Consider the following 22,072-nt stretch of genomic DNA (forward strand, 5'->3'; position numbering starts at 1 on the left):
CCCTATGTTGCCCACTCAGGGAACCTGGCCCTCGGGGTCTCCTCAGAAGACTTGCCCTGCACGCTATGGGCCACAGCCAAGCCTTTTCAGACATCTGTTAGTGACTAAACAGAGAAACACCCTGCCTGGGAAACCATCTGCAGTCCCCACTATGCCCTGTAAGCACAAGGCATGGATACCACACCCTGAGCTGTGCCAGGGAGTGAGGGCTTTCCTCGGAAAACCCCTCAGGCCTGCCAAGAGGCCCCTCCCGACCATGAGGACATCTCGTGTGCCAGAGTGCAGAGGTTGGGACTGCTCTGGGTCTGTGGTGACTCAGCAGAGGCAACCCTCCACCCTCCTCCAAGGAAGCCACAAGCCACGTGCCCTGCACCTCTGGCTGGCCATGCACACTAATTTCTTCAGGACCAGCATGTGTGGGACATCAGTATCTATGGCCTGAATGGAACTTTGGGGTCAAGGGCAAAGCTGTATCTCCATTAGCCTGTGAACCTGACTCTTGACAGGATTCTCTTTTGGAAAAGGCAGCCAGCTGGTTTCTTACCCATGTCTGTCCACCCTGGTTCCACTCACCTACCTTGCTAGATCACCATATATTCCTTATTAAGCCTTTCTGCAAGGCAGGTGGGCAGGAGAAAGGGTTCTGACCAATGAGATACATTGTGGGAGGGTCTTCTGAGGAAACCCCTTCACAGACAGGAGCCTTGTGCACATCCATCTTGTGCCCTACTCACAGCCTTCTCCTTTTCATACTGGAGTGTAGAAGTGATGATGGATGTAGAGTAGTTATGTTGCAACCAGAACAAGTGAGCAGAAAGAAGTCCAGAGAAGCCAGTGTCTCTGGTCACACTCGGCTCTAGGCCACCCACCCTCTCCCCAACCTTCCCTGATCCTTTTGATAGGAGCAGCTGGACTGTGGGGCTGTTGGGGTCTCTTAGTTCCTTAGCTTTGCCCTTTACTGACTGAGGGCTGGGTGTCATTCTCTGGGTGCTTCAGCACCCAAGGGAACATGTCACCCTCAAAACAAGGATGAGAGTATGTCTGGAGTCCCAGGTACTTGAGAAGGCAGGGTTCAGAAGCTCAGGGACAGCCTAGGTAGTAAGACCTCATCAAGCTGAACCCAAGCAAAGGAGGCTGAGCTTGTCTTCCTGTGAAGTGAGTCCCAGCTTCTCCAGGGAGAGGGAAGTAGATTGGGGACCCCCACTGTGGAGTCTGCCTAATTTTAGATCCTCTAAAACAGCTGAGGTTCTCCAGTGTTGTGCAATAGTGTATGGGACTGGGGTGGGTGAAGCTGAGGCCTAGGCTGTCTTCTGGGAGGGGGCACCCTGCCCAGGAAATCCATCCTGGCTCAAGGCTGTCTGTCTTGTATGGAGTGAGGGGCCCCTGGGGCAGATGAAAAACAGGCTCCTGGCTTTGCCAGTCTTGGCTAGCATTCCATTTGGACCTATTCCCTCACCACCTGGCTAGCTGTGAAGACTGAATGAGTCATCCAGTGAATGACCCCGGGAAGCTCCGGGGCAGGGGGTTGATGGGATTCTGAGGCTGAAAGGCTAGGTGGCTCTGCCAGGGTTCCATCAAAACCTCCCGGGCTAGACAAAAGGTGACTGACTACAAGTGGCCTCGGCCACATGAAGATTGAGAAAGGCACAGGTGGTTTGAAGAAGATGCTTATGACTTCAGGAGGATGGGAGGTCCCTGAGAACCATGGGACATTTGTTGGGTCATTTGAGTCAGCTCAGAGCTACTTGTCCTGTTCTTCCTCTTTAATTTTTTTCCCCTTAGATTTTGTTTTGAGACACAGCCTCACTATGTAGCCTAGGCTGGCCTTGAACTTGTAGCAACCCTCCTATTTCAGCCTCATGAGTGCTGGGATTACAAGAATGTACTGCTATGCCTGACTATCTGGTGAAATTTCTTTACTGGTTTCCCTAAGATCTGTCAGTTTGGTTTTAAGGGTGCAGAGGAGATCCCGGTGTGAGCCCCACCCCCTCAGTGAAGGATGTATGTCACCAGAGTCAGATCACATACCCCAGGACCACCACAAACCCCAGCATGTCCCATCTTAGGGATGGAAGAGGGGGTCCCCCACTCCCTCTCCTTCCTGGCAGTCAGGGTCACTGTGTCCCAAGATGAGTGCAGGGTACCTCTGATCCCAGCCCCTCCAACCTTCTAGAACTTACCATGAAGATGATGGAGACAAGATTGGTGAAATAGGCTGGGAAGCGGTCCCTCCAGGTCAGCTTCACCTTGTCTGTCTGCAACATGAAACCATTTGGTCACTTACTGAGAACCACCCTAGTGGGTGGACAGGAGTACACACAAAAACTCAGAGAAACCTCCAGAAGGCTTCTCTGTGAAAGGGGAAGCACACAGGGCCTAGTCCCCCTTGAACAAGGTCACAAGGTGACAAGTAGGGAATGGCCTCGGGGGTTAGGCCCTTTCTGTGCATGGGCATGGCATTGCTCACTGCTCCCTAAGAACCGTATGGCCAGAGAGGGAGCTGCCCATATCAAAAATCTATTCTTCCCCTGCAGTCTCCTGTCCAGGACTATAAGGTCCTAAGCTGTTGGGCCATTTGCCACCCAGCATAATAACTTTTCCCCTTTTGCTGGACAGGTGGAATAAGTGCCTAGCACTGTGTGTTAGAACTCAGAGCATTGTAAGGCCTGGGGCCACATACTTCTCTGAGACTCTCCTGGCCTGAGCTGGCTGGCCTGGAGGGACCTTGGGGAGCAGTTGGTCACTAGTCTGGGCAGTTTCAAGTGCTTGGGGGAGGGACTTTCAAAGACAAAAACACACAATGGAGCCCAGCATGCTAGCACGATGTCACATAGGAGGCCACTCATTCCAGCGGTGTCTGCATGCACACTCACAAGAAAACAAGAAGCAGTGGAGGACACCAGTGACAAGCACGTCTCCAGAGCCCCACACGAAGCTGCATCTGCTCCCTGTGGATCCCTGACAGCCATGCAGTGACATTGCAACACATGACAGGCTGCAGGTGGGAGGTGGGGAAGGGACACAGATGGGAATGTTCCAAGAACACACCACAGAGGTGGCCAGGGACAGACACAGTGGCCAAGAAGGCCTGCAGATGGTGTCAAGGCTCAAGTTGCCCCAAAACAGACAAGTACCAATTTCACCCCTGCCATGGCTGTCCTAACCCTCTGCTTCCATTTGTTGGTCGGTTCTTCTGGACCACTCCGGCGCTTCTGAGGGTGGATGGGGAAAGAGAGCACCGGATGGTGGAACTGGGTGGGGTACTGCTGATCTTGGATAGGGATGCAGGTCTAGGCAATGGCTCACTCTCCTTGTGAGCACCATCTGCCAAGGCTGACTAGGGTTCTGGGCATTTTAAACAAGTTAACACACAGCAGAGATTCAATTCAAGGTTAGGGCAAGGGGAACTAGAAGTTTCTCAAGTAAAGAACCCAGCATATAGTGCCCATAGGGTCCCTCAGCATTGTATTATGTGCGGTGTCACATGCCTGTAATCCCTGCACTCTGGAGACAGAGGCAAGAGAATTAGAAATTGAAGTCATCCTTAGTTACATAGCTAGTTGGAGGCCAGCCTGGGCCACATAGACCCTGACTTAGAAAACAAACCATGGGCCTGCAAGAAGGCTCAGCCAGTAAAAGAGCTTATGGCCAAGCCAGATGGCCTCCTTTGAATACCTCAGGACCCCACTGTTTAAGGAGAGGACAGACTCCTTAAAGATGGCTTATGATATCCACTCATGTGCTGTGATATATATATATATATATATATATATATATATATATATATATGTATATGTATGTATGTATGTATATATGTGTGTACATATATATATATATCACATGAAGTAATTTTATTTCATAACTGAAGGAAACCAATGCAAATCAGCCACTGTGAGTCACAGGAGACAGGAGAGAGAATGTGGACATATGAAGCCATGGGCTCAGGGCCACCACCTTCCCAGAAGCCTACAAAACCCAACCAAACAAATAAAAACAAACAATCGAAAAACCCAACTCTCCAGAATCTTTATGTCTCTCTCATGATCCAAGAGCTGGGGCTGAAACTGAGCCCAGATGAGGCAGCTGCTGTTCTCTGAAGTTGTTTGCTGTGATGGGTGTGGTGTGGTGTTGTGTGGTGTGTGGTGGCTGCAAGCCTCTGCTGTTTATGAATGAGTGAGGCAGTTCTCTGTATTCATTCCAATCTAAGATTGGACCAGTGACCAGAGAGACACTGTCCCATAGCTCTGGGGACTCAGGCTGACTCCTGAGGTTTCTCTACCCAGACTTAGATTTGGGGGTGTGCCCTAGTGACATGGAGATAGGATGGAGGCTTGTAGGGTCTTACTTAGGGGCCACTAGGCTATGTAAAGATGGGACTGCTAGGTTGACCTGGTCAGACAGACAGCTTCTAGCTGGTGTGTCCAACCCTTGGGCTGCAAGTGGCCCACAGCTATGGATGTGAACCAACATAAAATTTTAAACTTTAAACATTACGATTTCTTTTTTTGCTATTTTTTTTGGAATTTGATTGTAAGGTTGTGTCAGCTCTGTAAATGACAGTTGTGCCTCAGTGTCAGAACACTGTACACACTTGAGAGTGATCTGCTTGCTTATATAATTTCTTTCTTTTTGAACCATGGTCTCAGTGTATTGCCCTGGCTGTTCTAGAACTCACTGTGTACACCATGCTGGCAAAGATTTGCCCGCTTCTGCCTCCCAAACACTGGTATTAAAGGTGTGCACCACCATACTTGGTTGTGATTACTTTTTGTGCCCTTGAATCCTGCTCAGTCTCTGCAGTATTCTAGTAGATCCTTCCTGGCTATAGGATGGGGCCTTGCATCTGACCTGCTTGCAGTCTCTGACGTGCCCACCTTCATGTAATTGTGGCAACCTTAACCTTCAGGCTGCTTGGTACCATCAGCTCAGTGACTGGGACACAAAGACAAGATAAGGGCCGAGGGTTTGTCCTAGTCACTCCAGAGGCCAAGGGTTCAAAGATCAGGAAAACCATGAGCCTGGAAGAGTAACCTCTAACTGCCCAGCACTGCCCAGTACCAATACAACTTTCTCCAGCCCCAGTGAGGAGCCTGTAGCCTTGGGTTCCTGGTCTATTTCACCTTATATGAAAATTAGAGGTGTGCAAGAATACAGGTCATACACACAAGCTGCCAACCAGAACAAGAGGCTTGGGGGACAGTTTATTATAAAGAGACAGTGGCCTGGAGCACATTACAACACCCACATATTCCTATCCCTATGTCCTAGAGAAGTGAGAAGTTCAGACACTTGGGTCTACAAATGCTTCCAACTCATTGTTCAACACAGAACACAGGTTTCACAGGGTGGGGTGGGGCATTCCCAGAAACAAGATCCTAGTGTGACATGTTTGCTGACGTTGAGGTAACTCTCAGAACACATTAGGGGACAGTCTAGAGCAGGGCTGGGCTAGTTCTGGCCCTTTGTTTCAATCTGGCCCCTGGCCTGTTTTTGTAAATAAAGTTTTATGGGAACACAGTCTTGCATACTTGTTTACCTTTTGTCAACAACCCTGTTCACAATACAATAGTGATTATCCAGCATAAAATATTTACTATCTGAGCTGAGCCCTGTTCTGCAGAGAACACAGTATTTGTTGACATTTCTCTACACCTGGGAACACATAGTTTTTTCTGTCTCTTGGTCACACCTGATGAAGACCAGTGTTTGTTGACCCCTGGTCACACCTCAGACACACATTGTTTGCTGATCCCCCCACCACACCTCAGACACACATTGTTTGCTGATCCCCCACCACACCTCAGACACACATTGTTTGCTGACCCCTCCCCTCAGCACACCTCAGACACACAATGTTTGCTGACCCCCCCCATCACACCTCAGACACACATTGTTTGCTGACCCCTGGTCACACCTCAGACACACAATGTTTGCTGACCCCTGGTCACACCTCAGACACACAATGTTTGCTGACCCCTGGTCACACCTCAGACACACAATGTTTGCTGACCCCTGGTCACACCTCAGATACACAATGTTTACTGACCCCCGGTCATACCTCAGACACAGTGTTTGCTGACCCCTGGCCACAACACAGACACACAGTGTTTACTGACCTCTGGTCACATCTAGACACACACTATTTGCTGACCCCTGATTAACACCATAGACACAGTGTTTGCTGACCCCTGGTCAAAACTACAGACACATAGCTTGCTGACCCCTAGTCACACCTGGTCACACTTCAGACTCACAGCATCTCACTGTGGGGAGTCAATAGCACAGCCTGTACCTCTTTGTTTCTGGATTCTTTTCTTAGTGACTTCTCTAAGACTCTGGCTTCGTACTCTGCCCTGGGATGATCCTGAGAAAGACAGTAAGAAAGGAAGTGTTAGTCCACCTCCTTCTACGTGACTCCATGTATTTGCTTCGGGGACCCTGGGGACCAGTTCACAGCTGGCTGTCACATTTCCAATATCAAACTCCCTGTACTTAGCCTGAACCAGGGTTCAGGACTCTCCCTTTGTTAAGAACCCCAGCTCAATGGAATAACCAGCGGGTCTGGCTTCTGTGTCCTGTAGGAAGTCTTGGCTGTGCCAGGCAGTAAGGAACACCCAGCTGTGAACTGACCCTCTGAAACTTTCTGTGGAGTAGCCACAGGGGTCAAAAGAGACAGGCAGCAAGCGCAGGCAGGCCTCAGGGAGCCCAGAGCAATTCAGCGGAAGGTGCTGGAAGGAAAGAACAGGTTAGGTGAAACTGAAGAAAGCAGAGCCCAGGTGAGAGCCATGAGGAGACGTCTGGTGAAAAGACAGGAGCATGTGTGCACAGGTCCCTTTCCCCAGAGACAGGCTAGAGGAAGGCAGAGTGACCAAAAAAATATTCCAAACCTTGACAGCTTCCTGCGGGGAACCGGGAATAAAGACAAAAACAGAACGAACCGTTACTGATGCTGTTTATCCAGAGCCAGAATGATGGCAGTCCCTAGCAGGACAGGGGGCTGGGTGTTTCCCACTCCCAGATCCCACTTTTGCAAACTCCCTGCAACTCTCAGAGTCAATGGAGAAGCACACAGGACAGTGACCGAGCTCCCTCCAGCTTCCATCCAACGTGGGGTTCAGACCACGGGGTAGGATATTGGGGGTAGAGGCGACCTCTTTACCCAGGACTGTGGTCAGCATGAGTGGCTCACTTTGGGTGACTCACTCAGGCCCATTGGTGTTGTGTGCCCAGTGACCTAAGGAATATCTCCTAGAAATCAAGCCCTAGGGATCCTGGGGTAAAGAGGTCAAGGTAGAGAGTGGTGAGTCGCTCCCCTCTGCTTTCAGGACACCTTGGAAGTGTTTTCTAAGTTGCCCTGACAGTAAGATCCAGCTGGCATTTTTTCTATTGGAACTGTCAACATGGAAACAGAACCATGGAGAGAGCGCACACCAGCCAGAGCTCCTGCCCTATACATAGAGCACCAGTCACTTGTGAAATGGACTTACTGCAGAAGAGGCAGGCACTGTTACACAGCTGGGTGGCAGGTGAGGCCTAGCTACAGCTACAGCCATTCTCTGCGAAGTTTATTGTGCCCCTGGCCCAGTTATGATTCATCAGGGACGTCCCCAGTCTGGTCAAGTTAGGCTTGCTCCTCGGTGTCTATGTGGCAGGAAATGGCACCGGGCACGGAGATGCTAACCAATATGTCCCAGGTCACACAGCAATGGTGGTGTCAGATCAGCTGAAGTTGGGTACTGTGGTCACAAAGGCCTGGCTTACAACCATGACCTGACTTCCCAGCTGCAGTCTGCATGGAGCAGGAACCACCGTGGGCTCTCTGAAAGGTGCATGTGGCCAAGAGTGACCTACAGACTGGAGCTCAGGAGGGTGGGAGCTATGTGAGGTCTTTAAGGGCACAAAGCTGGGGCTCAGCAGCAGTACTGGTCTAGTTCAAGTTCCAGTGGTATGGGGGAGGGGGGAGACAGAGACACACAGGGAGATATTTGCAACACATCAAAACATAAAAGGGGCCTCACTTATAAAAAGTTAAGCACGGGAGAGGCACTGGCAATGTAGCTGAGATGGGAGAGTGTTTGCCTGGCATGTATAAGGCCATGGGTTAGATCCCTAGCATCAAATAAACCAGATGTGGCAGAGCATACCAGCCTGCAATACCAACACTCCAGAGGCAGAGCCTGGAGGGTCAGGAACTCAAGGTCATCCTTGACTATGCAGCAAGTTGGAGGCCAGCTTGAGCTATGTTTCCAAGAGGAGGGGGGCAGGCAGGAGGAGGGGAAAGAGACAGGGGAGAGGGAAGAGGAGGTGGAGGGTGGAGGGGAGGGAAAGGGGAGGAGAAGGGAGAGGAGGGGAAGGGAGAGGAGGGGAGGGGAAGGGAGAGGAGGGGAGAAGAAGGGAGAGGAGGGGAAGGGAGAGGAGGGGAGGGGAAGGGAGGGGAGGGGAAGGGAGAGGAAGGGAGGGGGAAAAGAAGGGAGGAGAGGGGAAGAGGAGGGAAAGGAAAGGGAGGAGAAGAAGGGAGGGACAGGAAAGGAGAGGAGGGAAATAGAGGAGAGGAGAGGAGAGGGTGTGCGGCCTCAGCTCTGTAACCCCAGATCTCGGGAGGCCAGGTCCTGAAGACTGGACTGTAGAAAGTGTGAGACCAGCCTGGGCTACAGAGTGAGCTGGCATGTTGCACCAGGCCATAGTTGTGCCTCAACGCATGCAGCGAACAGCTCTTCTTGTGTGTGGGGGGGGGGGCAGTACATTTTAATCACCCTAACAAGGAATTCCTGCTGAGATGGCAGTCAGGGGACTCTGGGGAGACTCATTCTCTCTGACTCCAGCCATCTACCACTGGGCGCCCCCTCTTTGGAACCCAGCCATGTTTGCAGTGAAGGGTCTGCTGGGCTCCTCAACCTCCCCTGACTGCAGGCTGGGGGGATGGTTTGGATGCAGAGTAAGGCGCCCTGTGGACAACAGTGACTTCCTGCCCACACCCCAGATGTGATGAGGTCAGTGTGGGGAGCCCTGGCCGGCACCCGAGCCCACACTCGTGGGTGTTGTGTCTTTGGAAGCATGGAGACAGAAAACACTGGCAGATGGAAAACAGTTGCCCTGGCAACCAAGGAATACCAGGGTGATGAGTGGAGGAGCCACAGGAGCCACGCCTGGGATCAAGGGCCAGTCAGGACCTGGGATATCCACATGAGCCAGAGGAGGTAGCAGAGGGGGCTTGGGGGGGGCAGGCACAGCCACTCACCTCCTCCTCCTCGAAACCTGTGAGGTCCCAGCGGTAGTTGAGTCTCATCTGCTTCCGTTTCCAGTGCTCCATGAAGGTGGCAGCTGTGGGATGGTGGGAAGCAGTCAGGGCCACTGAGCTCCTTAGACAACACAGTGTTGTCCACTGGCTGAGCGAAGGCCAAAGACACACAAGTGAACGGATTCAGCCCTCTCATCCACCCTACCTGGCCATTGCTTTCCCACTCTGCAGATGAGGAAACTGAGGCATGTATAAACTCTGGCCAAGGTCACTCAGCCAGGCAGAGAGAGGTGGGCTGGCTAGCATCTGAGCCTGGGTCTCTAGTAACCCTTTCAGGATCCTGGGGCCTGAGTGTTGGGAGGTTTAGAGGGAAGGGTTAGCTAGCATCACTAGCATCAAGCCGGGTAGGCATGCCTTGTGTCTGTCTGCTGAGTACACCACTGGCCACTGTCCTGTGTCATTTATTATTTAGAGACAGGGTCTCATGTACCCAAGGCTGGCACTGAACTTGCTGTGTGTCTGGCCTTGGTGGTCGGTTTACCTGTCATCTGGCCACAATCTAGAATCACTTAAGAAAGGAGTCTCAAACCAGCAAATGTGTAGATCAGACTGGCCGAGGGTATGTCTGCAGGGGATTGCCCTGACTGTCAAAGACCCACCCTGAAGGTGGGTGGCACCATTTCATGGGCTAGGCCTTAAACTGTGCAAATGAAGAAAGCTACCTGAGGCCTCGGGACAGCAGCCACCACCAATGCAGTCGTTCCCAAAGTGACTGCTGCCTCCAGTTCCCACCTCTGTGACTTCCCTCAGTGACGGACTATGACCTGGAGCTGTATGGCAACTGGACCCTTTCCTCCCTAAGTTGTTTATTCAGGGTGGTTTTTGGTTTGTTTTGTTTCTTGAGACAGGGTTTCTCTGTTTAATAGCCTTGGCTGTCTTGGAAGTCACTCTGTAGACCAGGCTGGCCTCGAACTCACAGAGATCTGTCTCCCTCTGTCTCCTGAGTGCTGGATTAAAGGCATGTGCCGCCACCGCCCACCTATGTCAGCGTGCTTTATCACAGCAACAGATAGAAAACGAGCAGTATCCAAGGTTGGCCTTGAACTGATTTTCCTGACTCTACTTCCAGAGTGCACAGGTGTGGGCCACCATACCCAAATCTGTGTTATATTCCACACAGACCAAATGTTCAAATGCCACCTTTTCCAGAAGAAGCTGATGATACCCCCGGGGACACACACACACACACACACACACACCAGAAATCACTAGCCAAGGGCTGGAGAGATGATTCAGTGGTTAAGAGCACTGGCTCCATTGTGCTCACAATCACTAATAACTTCAGTTCCAGGAGATCTGATGTCCTCTTCTGGCCTCTAAAAGTACTGCACTCATGTGGTATGTATACATACACTCCAGTGTACACAAATACATACAAAATTAGTAAATACATTTTAAAAGAAAGCACATCAGTGAACCCCTCACAGGATGCTATGGTGTAGATTGGCTGGAGCATCTCCCAAGTCTCAGTGTTGTGAGCTATGAACATTGGAAGCTAATCTCACTGTGCTGTTCAGGGATGGGGCCTTCAGAGGGCAATTAGGTCCAAAGGATGGAGCCTGGTGAATGAGTCTCTGTAGCTCTGTAAAAAGAGGAAAGAATTGCTCACCATCTCTTGCCAAGTGAGGCCCTGCACTGTCCTATGATGGTGCCAACAACAAGGCCATACCCAGAAGTGAGAGGCTCTTGACCTTTAACCTCCAGTATCATGAATCAAAATGAACCTCTTGGCTTTGTAAAGTTACCTGATCTCGGACATCACATTGTCATATGAAGTTAAACTGTACAGGACCAACCCCAAACTGCATCTGTGCTGTTCTTGCCACCTTCCAGGACAGTTCCTGTCCTACTTGTGGCCTTTCTATGTATCTGAGGGTAGGAATAGAACCTAGCTTCTCTATCCACAGTAGTCGGCAAGTACCTGACCCAGGCTCACCATTGTTCGATGTTAGATGGGTGATTTTATGAACACACAGCTTGTAAAGACAGACACACCAGCTTACTGTTTGCTGTGAATACTACCCTCAGAAAGTCAGCAGAGGCAGGGGGATGGATGGCAGTCACAAAATAATCAGAGCTTGAGATTCTCAGGCTACCACATGCAAGATGCTGTGCCAAGAACTGCCAAGCAAAGTGTGTTCCTCCGTGAAACCCTGCAGTTATCGGCCAGGACTGATATCCCACTATTTTACAGGTGAGGAAACTGAGGCTCACAGACCACAAACTGCTTATCTGGTAAGTGGGGATGTCAAAACAGAAATAAAGCATCCCAGATAGGAATCCTGGTGGGGGCTTCCTGGTGGAAGTCAGAGCCATGAAGACACTGCCACTGTTACTGCTGTCCCAAGACAAAGGGAGACACATCCTAATGCTCGTTTTTTTTTTTTTTTAACTACTTCAAGCCACTCTGGAAAGACAGCTCAGCAGTTAAGAGCACTGGCTACTCTTGTAGAGGACCCATGTTTGGTTCCCAGCATTCACACAGCAATTCACAACCATCTGTAACTCCAGTTCTAGGGGATCTGATACACTCTTTTGGTCCCTGGGGGTACCAGACATACACATGGCTCACAAATATATGTGCATACAAAAAACTCCCATACAGAGAATAAAAAACAAAGTAAATACAACTTCTGGATAAGATTCAAAGCTGAACTTCCTAGGAACCTGGGTGAACAAGCATAGTGACTCATGTCCTGTCATTCCAGCACTTGCAAGGACAAGGCTGGAGACTCACCATGAGTTTTAGGACGACCTGTGTTTCAGTGTGAGTTCTTGTCTCAAATAAAGAAAACAAAATAAACAAAACCTGGGAGCTAGAGAGATGGCTCAGTGGTTGAGAGCACTTTCTGCTCTCACAGAGGACCTGGGTTCGATTGTCAGTACCCACACAGCAGCTCACAGCCATCTGTAACTCCAGTTTTGGGGAGAGTCTGATGCCCTCTTCTGCTTCCACTCACACATGTACACAGTACACACAAACTCACACAGCACATAGCACACACATACAAATAAATCAATCAATTTAAAAAAAATCCAACCCAAACCAAATGGGCAAACAGGGTGGAGAAAATTCTCAAAAGGAGACATGCAAATCAGGTTTATGGAAGGGTTCAGCCTTGCTCTTACCAAGAGGACCAAAAACCACAACTACAACAACTCAAACAAAAGATAAATAAATACAAAACAAAATCCTCCCCCATCATAGTCAGAACAAATGCTACCAAAAGACAAAAACAAAAACAAACAAAAAACCCTAAAACAAACAAAAAACAACCCACAAATGAAGGTCAGGTCACAAAGAAAGGGGGGTGTTTGCTTATGTCTGGTGGGAGAGGAGTACACAGTCACAGCTGATATTTAAAGCAGTACAAGAGGCCTCAGAAACCTAGGGCCAGGGCTACCATGCCATCAGCGATCCTGCTACTGGGAGCCTATCCAAGGGCAGTGCCAACAACCCCAAGGGGCGATGTCTGCCTCCATGCGTAGGGCAGTTCATGGCAGCTAAGAGGCAGAGCACGGATGAGTAGAGGGGTGGATATGTCCTGGGTCCATGCACTAGAATACACTACCCATTATGTCCAAGTCACACATACAGAGGGGAAACTGTCATTTTCAATCACATGGTGGGATCAAGAGACCATGACTAGAAGTTCAAGCACAGGAATGGAGGCTAAGAAGAGGGGCCATTGTCATCAGAAGGCCAGGAGCAGAGGAGGGCTGGAGAGCAGGGGAGCCTGCAGAGTCAGGAACAGAACTGGTGTTCCGTGACAAGTGAGTGATTGATTACAGTCAACACTCTGTGTCATTAAGTGGGTGATTGATTACAGTCAACACTCTTGTATCATTTGATTCTGATAGCCGGAAGTCAGGATTGTGGCTGCCCTCAGCATAGAGATGTGATGGCTGGATGACAGCCTGGCAACCTCAGTGCTCTTAGCTGAGGACACATCTAAGTCAACACTCCCAAACATCCTTCAGGACCCTAGAAGTGTTCTATAAAACCCTTCCCTACCCATGGGGAGGTAATGGGGCATGAGAGTGTTGTTTGGAGTGTTCATGGAAGGAGCCAGGCCCCAGAAGAAAGATGTTTCTGCCCTGGGACATGGCTTTATGTCAGAGGCCAGGGCTAGACTCATCTCCACCTGCTCCTGAAATCTGTTTCTTATAGTATTTGTGTCATGGCCTTTATCACCCTTATATCACACCCAGCTATCAGGGAGTCTGAGATGGCCGGGCTCCTCCCTTCTGCCTCTGTGCGCCCAGTGCCGGCTGCAGTCACTGACAGGCAGTAGAGCACCACACTGCTGTGGAGGTGGGGTAACCTCATGTCCATCAGCATCAGAAACAGCAAATGACTCCATAAGAAAGAAAAACCAGGACACTAAGGCTTGGGAGGAGCCATGCCATGTGCATGGGCAAGCCCAGAAGGGAATTCTGAACTGATCCTGGCTGACTCCTGGGGCCTGTACAGACACTAGATTTCCTTAAAGGAAAAGAAAAAAAATCATAGTCATATCTTTATGTTCAAGAATCTGAGCTTTTCTTTTTCTTTCTCCCCCCCCCCCTTCTTTTTTAGACAGGGTCTCTCTATGTAGCTCTAGTTCTAGGCCTGGAACTCACACCTATGTAAACCAGGCTGGCCTTGAACTCACAAAGTTCTTCCTGCCTCTGTTTCCCCAATGCTGGGATTAAAGGCATGCACCATCATACCATACTGAACATGTACTTTTTGCCCAAGAAAACAGAGAAGCAGAGAGGTTAAGTAATTTGCATAAGGCCAGCAGCTGGTTCTGAAACACTCTTTGCTTGTTGGAAGGGAGGTGAGAGGGCTCTAACCTGCTGGGATCCAGGCTGACTAGTACCCAACCACCCTTGACTGTACTGAGAAGTAAACATTTAATATGAAAATCGTAGTTGTCTGTTTTTTTTGTTTTTGTTTTTTGTTTTTCTTTTTCTTATGAGCCAGAGGTCAGCACTGGCACTAGGAGAATGGAGTTGGACCTTCTATGCCTGGCCACAGGCCCATTGTGTCCACCAGCCAGGCTCTGGCACTATGCTGAGATGGAGCATTGGGCAAGACTATGCTCAGATGAGGCTGCAGGAGGGAATGAAAAAGGCTCAGATATGTAGGGTCAGACCTCCGTGCTGGGTATCAGATCAATGAAGAAAAAGTCCCTTCCATGTGGACTGAGCAAGGGACAGAAGGAAGCTGACCACTCATCTTCCTAGAGTACTCCTGTAGTCCATTCTTCCACAGTGACTTCTGATAGATGCTATTCCTAGTGTTGACATCACACATCACACATACCATCATATAAAGGCTGAGGTACACAGCATCTTCCCACATGGACCCCCTTCTACCTAATCCCCAGGGCCACTGAAGCTGGATTAACACACCCCACTTGACAGCCACACACTGAGACACAGGTGCACCTGGGCCTTCTCAATAAATGGAGAGACCTGTGTTCTGATCATGTGGTATCAACACAGCTTGGGGAGGGGAAGACTTGTCCACCCACATAGGGGTGAGCCTTATATGGAGTCTGAAATAACAAACTCACCACCTTGGCCTGGAGGGCACAGGCTGGGACAGCACAAGACAGCCAGTGAGGGGGATCCAGGCCAGGGCCAGAGCAGCACCCAGTCACAACCCTGCCTTCTTAAGCATTTGTTTTGACTACAACATGTTACATAATGTCTTTCCTTGGAGAATCCTGTACTGGGTGGTGAGGAGTCTCTGTTCCCACCTAGTATGAACGAGCTCAACACTCAGTGGCCTCCACCAGCCTCAGTCTCCCCCCACTGGAGAAGGGTTGGGTGTGCTTCCCGTAGAGTTCTGTGTGTTCTGAGCAGTTACTGCTGTATCAGTCAGTACAACGCAGGTCAGACACTGAAATGTTGTCATTGTTCTGTGTTGTTCCAAATAGGGAAACATCTAGAACATTTATGGCAAATCTTTACTTAGGTTTTTGGGATTAGAACTCAGATCCTCAAGTTTATACAATTGTGCTTGCCAACCTGGCCACCTCCCTATCCCCAGCTTTTTTATTTTTTTTAAAATACTGGGGAGTGCCATCATGTGATGGCATGTGTCATATGTCACCATTCGTGCAGTAGCTCCCTGATGGATTTCTGTTCATGGTACATTTGTGCAAATCCTGGATTTCCATGTTGAAGTCCCCAATCCCAGAGTGATGGTGTGGGAAGTGGAGCCATTGGGACCATTGAGGGTAGGATTAGCAGCCTTATTGAGGGGATCTTATTGTGTGAGGACACAGTGGGAAAGGGACATCTATGCAACAGAACCTGGCATCCCCACAGGACCCGGATCTGGGATGTCCAGCCTTCAGACCATATGGGGTGTGCTCCCTAGAGTGGTGCCTGTGGAACTGTCATTCCCAGCAGGGGAGGAGATGCTTGCCCAGTTGGGCTCAGAGCTGCAGAGCTGGGGACTCCCCATGGCTGAACTTACAGTGCAGATAATGGAAGCCATGCATTTTTACATGGGTCACTGGGACCCTACCTACCCAACACAAAAGTTCAACTCATGACCCACCACTGGCCTCTTGATCCCAGCAGACAGCCACAATATAACTCTCCTAATATCCCCTTCCAGCTTGAGGCAATGGGACCCAGTCTGGGACAACATCATCAAATCTCAGTCATAAATCTGACAAGTCATTCAGCAGTCCCTCCAGCTCCTGCCACTGGGCAAAAATCACCGTCCTTTGTTCTGTGCAAAACTGACAGACGATTAAGACCTGTGATTATTCTATAATGTCAGAAAATTGATGGCGGCAAATAGCTAAATGGGCTCAAAGTTGCTCAACGTGACATTTCATTCCAAGCTTTAAGATGTCAGACATCACAGGCAGGAGCCGTCAGAATCCGGGATTGCTGAGCCCACGCTAGTGAGGCAAAGATTAAAACGCAGTTTTAAAGATTAAAACAGCAGTTCTGGGGGACACTCACAGCCCCCACTCCTCACTGCAGTCAGCAGGAATAGTTCCGTGGGCCTGCCATTGTGCAGAGCTGGGAACAGCTGGAGTGCAGGAAAGGGCCTCAATGGAGGGAGGGATTTGGGGAGAACTAATCCTTCAGAGGGTAATGACCGGGTAATTGATGAGGGATTTGAGATCTAACAGCCCTTGACAGCTTGCTGTGCAAAGGGCCCCAGGATGGGTTTTCCTATGATTTCTGTTAGTCCCACAGCTCTCTCCTGCAGGCCCTCTAACTTCTTCCCTTTCCACAGAAACTTCCTTTATCTGAAGCAAGGCCTCATTGGAGGGGGTTAGCCTTTTTTCTCTCTTTCAAATGGGTGGGTGTGGAGTGAGCGGGTACTTGCTTCTCTACTTGATGGACAGGCACACAATGGAGACATGCTGGTGAGACCCCAGCCTCAGGAGAATGGAAACTCCTGGCTGCTCTTCCTCAGGCCTGCCAGGGCATTGAAGGGTCAGAGTAGCAGGGTCTCAGAGAGGAGGCTGACAAACTCTCACCATCCTGGCTGAAGCAAAGAAATTCTGTGCCCCTCCCTTTGGCCATCAGACTGTTCAAACAAAGGACCCCAAGGCATTGGAATTTTCCCAGGAGTCTCACGCTGGGGAAGGGAAAGGCTGAAGCCTGGTGCCAGCCAGAGGGGGAGCTTGTCTCCCAGAGAGATCTCACAGAGTTCTGAGAGCTTGTCAGACCACCTTGCAGGAGAGACTGGAGCTGACAGTGATGGTCAGTGATGGGCAGGACCACGTCTTGGCCAGGACTGCTTAGCTATGCACAGAGCTGCCCTCTGTTTAAGCCTGAACCTCATGTCCGGACCCTGAGGACAGACTCAGGAGTCTCTGGACCTCTTTGTCCCTCTTCCCTATGTGGCTGCACTGAATAACTCTCCTCTGCTTTTCACTGTTACTTGGTGTTTAATTGGCTTGTTGAGGATGGTGGTGGAGCCTGGCTGGTTAGGGCCACCTGAGCCCAGGTTCTGACCCAGACGGTTCTGGGAAAAGTAGACTGGCTGATCGGCTGCTCCACCACACACATGCACTTAGTCAGAAGAATCCATGTTGGGCAACTACTGTTTGTGTGCCCTCACTACTAACTAAGTGCCCACATTTGCTTTCTCAGGTGGGCACTTTGCAGGGTCTAGGAGAGCATTTAAATGTCGAGTTATGAACAGAGCCCTTACTTGGACCTTAGAAGTCATCAGGCTAACAGTCAGGCCACAGAGCTGTCATCAATCTCTTACTGTATGATCTCCAGCAAATCACTTAACCTTTCTGTGCTTTAGGACCCTCATTAGAAAATACACCTCCCGATGACTTCAGCACAGGGAAGCCCACAAATCTTGTTCAGCAGACAAACTTGGGGTCCTGGGTGACAACTCAGTAGGTCAGATATGGTATCCAGGACTTTGCACTTCTTAGTGCTAGGGAGTGAGCCCAGGAATTTGTGGAGGTTAAGCACAGGCTCCTTAGCAAGCTCCCTGAAGGCTTCTGGAATGATGACCCCCACCCTCACTGGGAGGAAAATGAGCAAATGGCCCCTGCCCCCAAGAATCGGCATGGGTGTCCCTTCTGTTCATCTTTACACACACACACACACACACACACACACACACACACACACAGACAGACACACACACACACACACACACACACACGGTCTCTTCCTATTGTCACATAGCTGTTAGGGGGCAGCTGAGATGAACCCCCCAAGTTATTATGTATGACATTAGGACAGTGAGCTAGGGATCAGTTGGACCAAAGTGACTAATCTGGCATTGTGCTTTATGTGTGTGTGTGTGTATGTGCTGGGGGCTGCCCCAAGTAAGCAGGATGTGCTCCAGCCTGGGGTAGCAGTAAGGGGGCAAGAATGAGGGGCGGTATCAGACACATGGTGTCAGACAGATGGTGACCAACATATGCAGTCTGTATGACCATGATGACACACACTCACAGGAGGCAGAGGCAAGAGAAGTAGGAGTTCAAGGTTGCTATCATTGGCTATATAGCAAGTCTGGCACCAGTGTGGGCTTTACAAAACCCTGTATTAAAAGAAATCAAGTAGAGCAGTGGTGGCACACACCTTTAATCCCAGCACTCGTGAGGCAGAGGCAGGCGGATCTCTGTGAGTTTGAGGCCAGCCTGATTTACAAAGTGAGTTTCAGGACAGCCAGGACTGTTACATAGAGAAACCCTGCCGGGGGGGGGGGGAGAGGAGAGGAGAGGAGAAGAGAAGAGAAGAGAAGAGAAGAGAAGAGAAGAGAAGAGAAGAGAAGAGAAGAGAAGAAAAGGAAGAAGACACCAGGTGCCCTCTTCTCTGGAACAGGACACAGGCCCTTGCACAGATAAGATGAATGGCTCTGTACACATGGGAGAGTCCACAATAGTGGCTGTGTCACAGGCTACCTGTGACAGTACTTCACTCACTATGGATGAATAGGATGAATACTTCCCACCCTCAAGGTAAGGCCATGTGGGTGGAACTTGTGTGGGGACCCTTCAAGAGCCTTTGGGGCTGGGGCACAGGTCAGTGCTACACTTAGCTCTTATAAAGTTAGCCCTTAACTCCTTATGGCTTCAGGAGGTGCTAGTTTCAGCCCTAGCCCACCCACCAAAATCACAAACAAACAAATTCAGAGTCTGCTGAGGGAGGCTGTGGTTTTCCATCTTTAGGCTACAGCCAAGCTGTTATCTCCCAAGACCTCAGGAAGGATTTAGCTTAAATGAAGTGTGGGGTCATACAAATACCTCCTCTCCAGGGGAGATGTCTTTCCTCCCAGAGAAGCCTTCACCCTAGGGGCTGCTGCTTGAGCTTTGAGAGGGGCAAAGGCTCCAGATGCTCCCCTTTCACCTTCCCTCCTAGAATTCTCCAGGGAGAGACTTCATTGTCACACACAACCAAAGGCAGCTCCTCCCAAGGTGGGCAGCAGTGCACCACATGGATGTGGTGGACCTGACTGCACTGGAGAGCTGACACCCAGCCCAGGGAACATTCCGGCTGTTCTCTTCCATTGCAGTTGAGTCTTTCCTGATCAATGCCTGCAGAACTTTTCTTTCCATTTATGGCCTCTGACTCAAGTGTACGATAGGAAAACATCTATGACACGGTGACCCGGGGTGCTGGCTTCTGAGTCCTCCTAACAAGAACATCATGTTCTTTAGGGCAGGTCCCTGCTGGCCTCTCTAAGATCCCCTGACATGCTCCCATCCATTTCCTGCAGCAGCAGGCTCCTTCAGTGTCCTGCACTTCACCCCCAGGGCCTTTGCACATACTGTTTCCTTGGAATTCTAGTTGTTAAGACTTAAGAGCACTGAACACATCTGGGCTTGCTTCCTGTGGTTTCTGAGGTGATGAATACTTGGCAGCACCCCTTAAACACTGACTGATAAGTCTTTTACGACATTCTGGCAGCCCCAAAGCCCCAACGGTCATCCTGTCAATGCCCCCAGAGTTCTGAGGTTGCAGGCACACACGGTCAGTCACACCCATTCTTTTGTAAACAGGGATTCTGAGGATTTGAACTCAGATCCTCATGCTTGCACAGCAAGAACTCTTACCTAATGAGCCATTTCCTAAGACCCACTCTAGGCACTCATGGACATTTCATTCAATTCCCCACAATGCTCCAGTGTGTTTAGTAGTAGCAACCATTTACAGAAGGCTGGCTCTTTGTGGACAATGGGCTGAGACTGTGCCCATGGCCTGCCTCCTCTCATCACACGCCAGGCTTATGGACAGGGAAGGGAACCCAGTATTACAGCAGATCATCAGCCTCTTGATCTACAATGCTTCCCACATTTCCTCTGGGCACATTCCAACTAAGCCTGTTCTGGCCCTTGTTCCTGCCCTGCAACCAGTCAGCCAGGTGAGACTGGGGGATAAAGTGAGGCCTCTCTGACTCAAACGCCACCTACAAGGCTATCACAGCTCAGCTCAAGAACTGTCTACGTCTTCCAATAGCTCTCTTATGTTCCCTTCCCCGGATCACCTGGCCTTTCCCTCCCATGCCATTTCCTACCAAGCCTGGAGGTACGTGCTCAGAACCATGTGCCACCAGGGTAGGAATCACAGATGCCCCTGTGTGAATCTTGTATCCCCTGCTGGAAAGGCTGTGGAAAATCCTGCTTGCAAAGAAGGGATCTATCTCATTTGTTGTCAGAATCATCTATGGAGGGCTTGGGGAGCTGGCTCCGGGGTAAAGATTTTGCTGTTCAAGCATGAGGACCTGAGTTCAATCCCTACAACCCACATAAAAATCTGGGTGTTGAACATGTACCTTCTAATCTCAGTGCTGAGGAGGCCAGCATTACTTAGTGAAATCCAGGTTAGGAAGAGAGGTGGGGTTGGTGAGATGGTTCAACAGGCAGATACTTGTTACCAAATCTGACAATCTAAGTGATCCTTGGGATCCACACGGTGGAAGGTGAAAGTCAACTCCTGAATATTATCCTCTGACCTACACATACATGCCACATGGCTCATGTACAACCTTCTACATGCATACAAAATAAATAAATAATAGATAAAATGCAATTTAAAAAATCAAACAAACCCTCCCACAAAGATAGTGGACAGTTCCTGAGGATCATATGGAAAGTTGTCCTCTGGCCTCCACATACATGCATGGACACGTGTGCACACACACACATCATCATCTGTAGACATGCAATAGCCATACTTCCCAGGCTAGCTTGCCTGTAGAGCTTAAGTCTGGTCCCCAGACTGTGGTGGCTGAGGGTAGAGTCTATGGGAAAACAGCTTGTTGTCTGACGCTGATCAAGACTGTAGATTAAATTTGACCATTGCTGCTCAGAGGAGGGTGACCGCATACAACTCATGATCCCCTGGGTGACCATCCACACGCAGGGTTCCTCAGAGCCTGAGCTACACTGATATCTTTCAGCCAAGTTAGAAGAGCCATGCTCATCCTGGACATAATGCAGACGTGTAGCTATCAGGCACACTATGTGGCCCACCTTCACACCCCGGTATACAGGCCCTGTGAAATATCAGGCTGGCTGTCAGAAGAGAGTGTTCCTGTCCCTGCCATGTGGTGGTCTGAGTGGAAGGATCCACTTACCCCAGAGGGCCATAAACACAGAGAAGAAGACGGTGGCAGGGTTGTCAAAGAGGTGGCTTGCACGGGCCGTGGCACAGGCTGAGCTCATCTTCCAGTAGCTGCAGGTCTTGTCACACAGGGGACACATGGTGATATTGTGTCTCTGGTCACACATTTCCATGCTGCAAGACAGAGGTGGCCTCAGGTTTCCAAATGGCCTCAAATTCTGAAGTTCCAGTTTACTTCCCAGGGTTCATGGAGCATGGCCCTGGTGGTCACAGTCAAGGCATGTTGGCTAGTTGCGGCCACTCTGCCCCACTCCCTGCCACAAGCTTCACAGGCATGTGGCCCATGCCTAACCATGAGTTTCAGGGCTACAGGCTCCATTCAAGACCCTGATATTGTCTGACTTAAGCTCCCATGGTTTGGGGGAAGGGCCTGGATGGTCACCTTGAACAGAATTTTGATGTAGCCAGTTCTAAAAGTACCTGTCCATGTCCATATTCTTGGGCAAAAAGACACACCAAAGTGTCCCCTCTGGGATGGGTGGTTATACCTGAGATCAACACTCCTGACACTTTTACAGCCCAGGATCCCCAGCCAGCCTTCCTACTGTCCCCAGGACCTATGAAAGCTGTACTACGTCAGGCTTGGAAGCCCAAGGGAGGGATGGAGTGAACTGCAGCCAGGAGGCCCTCACTGTGGCCAGACCCATG

General features: G+C 50.1%; 1 protein-coding gene across 10 annotated transcripts in view; it reads right to left on the reverse strand.

Annotated features, from left to right (window-relative positions):
* The window catches only part of Ano1 (anoctamin 1), a 166,598-nt gene that overhangs the window by 27,677 nt on the left and 116,849 nt on the right, over window positions 1-22,072 (reverse strand). For 4 of the 10 annotated variants that reach the window (XM_051193494.1, XM_051193491.1, XM_051193490.1 and 1 more), the window contains 6 exons: window positions 21,378-21,538; window positions 9,239-9,321; window positions 6,888-6,899; window positions 6,293-6,364; window positions 3,135-3,212; window positions 2,181-2,255 (listed from right to left, as the gene is read on the reverse strand). In XM_051193494.1, coding sequence (XP_051049451.1) covers window positions 2,181-2,255; window positions 3,135-3,212; window positions 6,293-6,364; window positions 6,888-6,899; window positions 9,239-9,321; window positions 21,378-21,538 — 481 coding nt within the window. The remainder of the gene's footprint in view (window positions 1-2,180; window positions 2,256-3,134; window positions 3,213-6,292; window positions 6,365-6,887; window positions 6,900-9,238; window positions 9,322-21,377; window positions 21,539-22,072) is intronic. The other 6 variants (XM_051193493.1, XM_051193489.1, XM_051193496.1 and 3 more) reach the window with 3 other exon arrangements.

Source organism: Phodopus roborovskii, unplaced genomic scaffold (assembly GCF_943737965.1).
Source record: "Phodopus roborovskii unplaced genomic scaffold, PHOROB, whole genome shotgun sequence".
NCBI classification, from domain to species: Eukaryota; Metazoa; Chordata; class Mammalia; order Rodentia; family Cricetidae; genus Phodopus; species Phodopus roborovskii.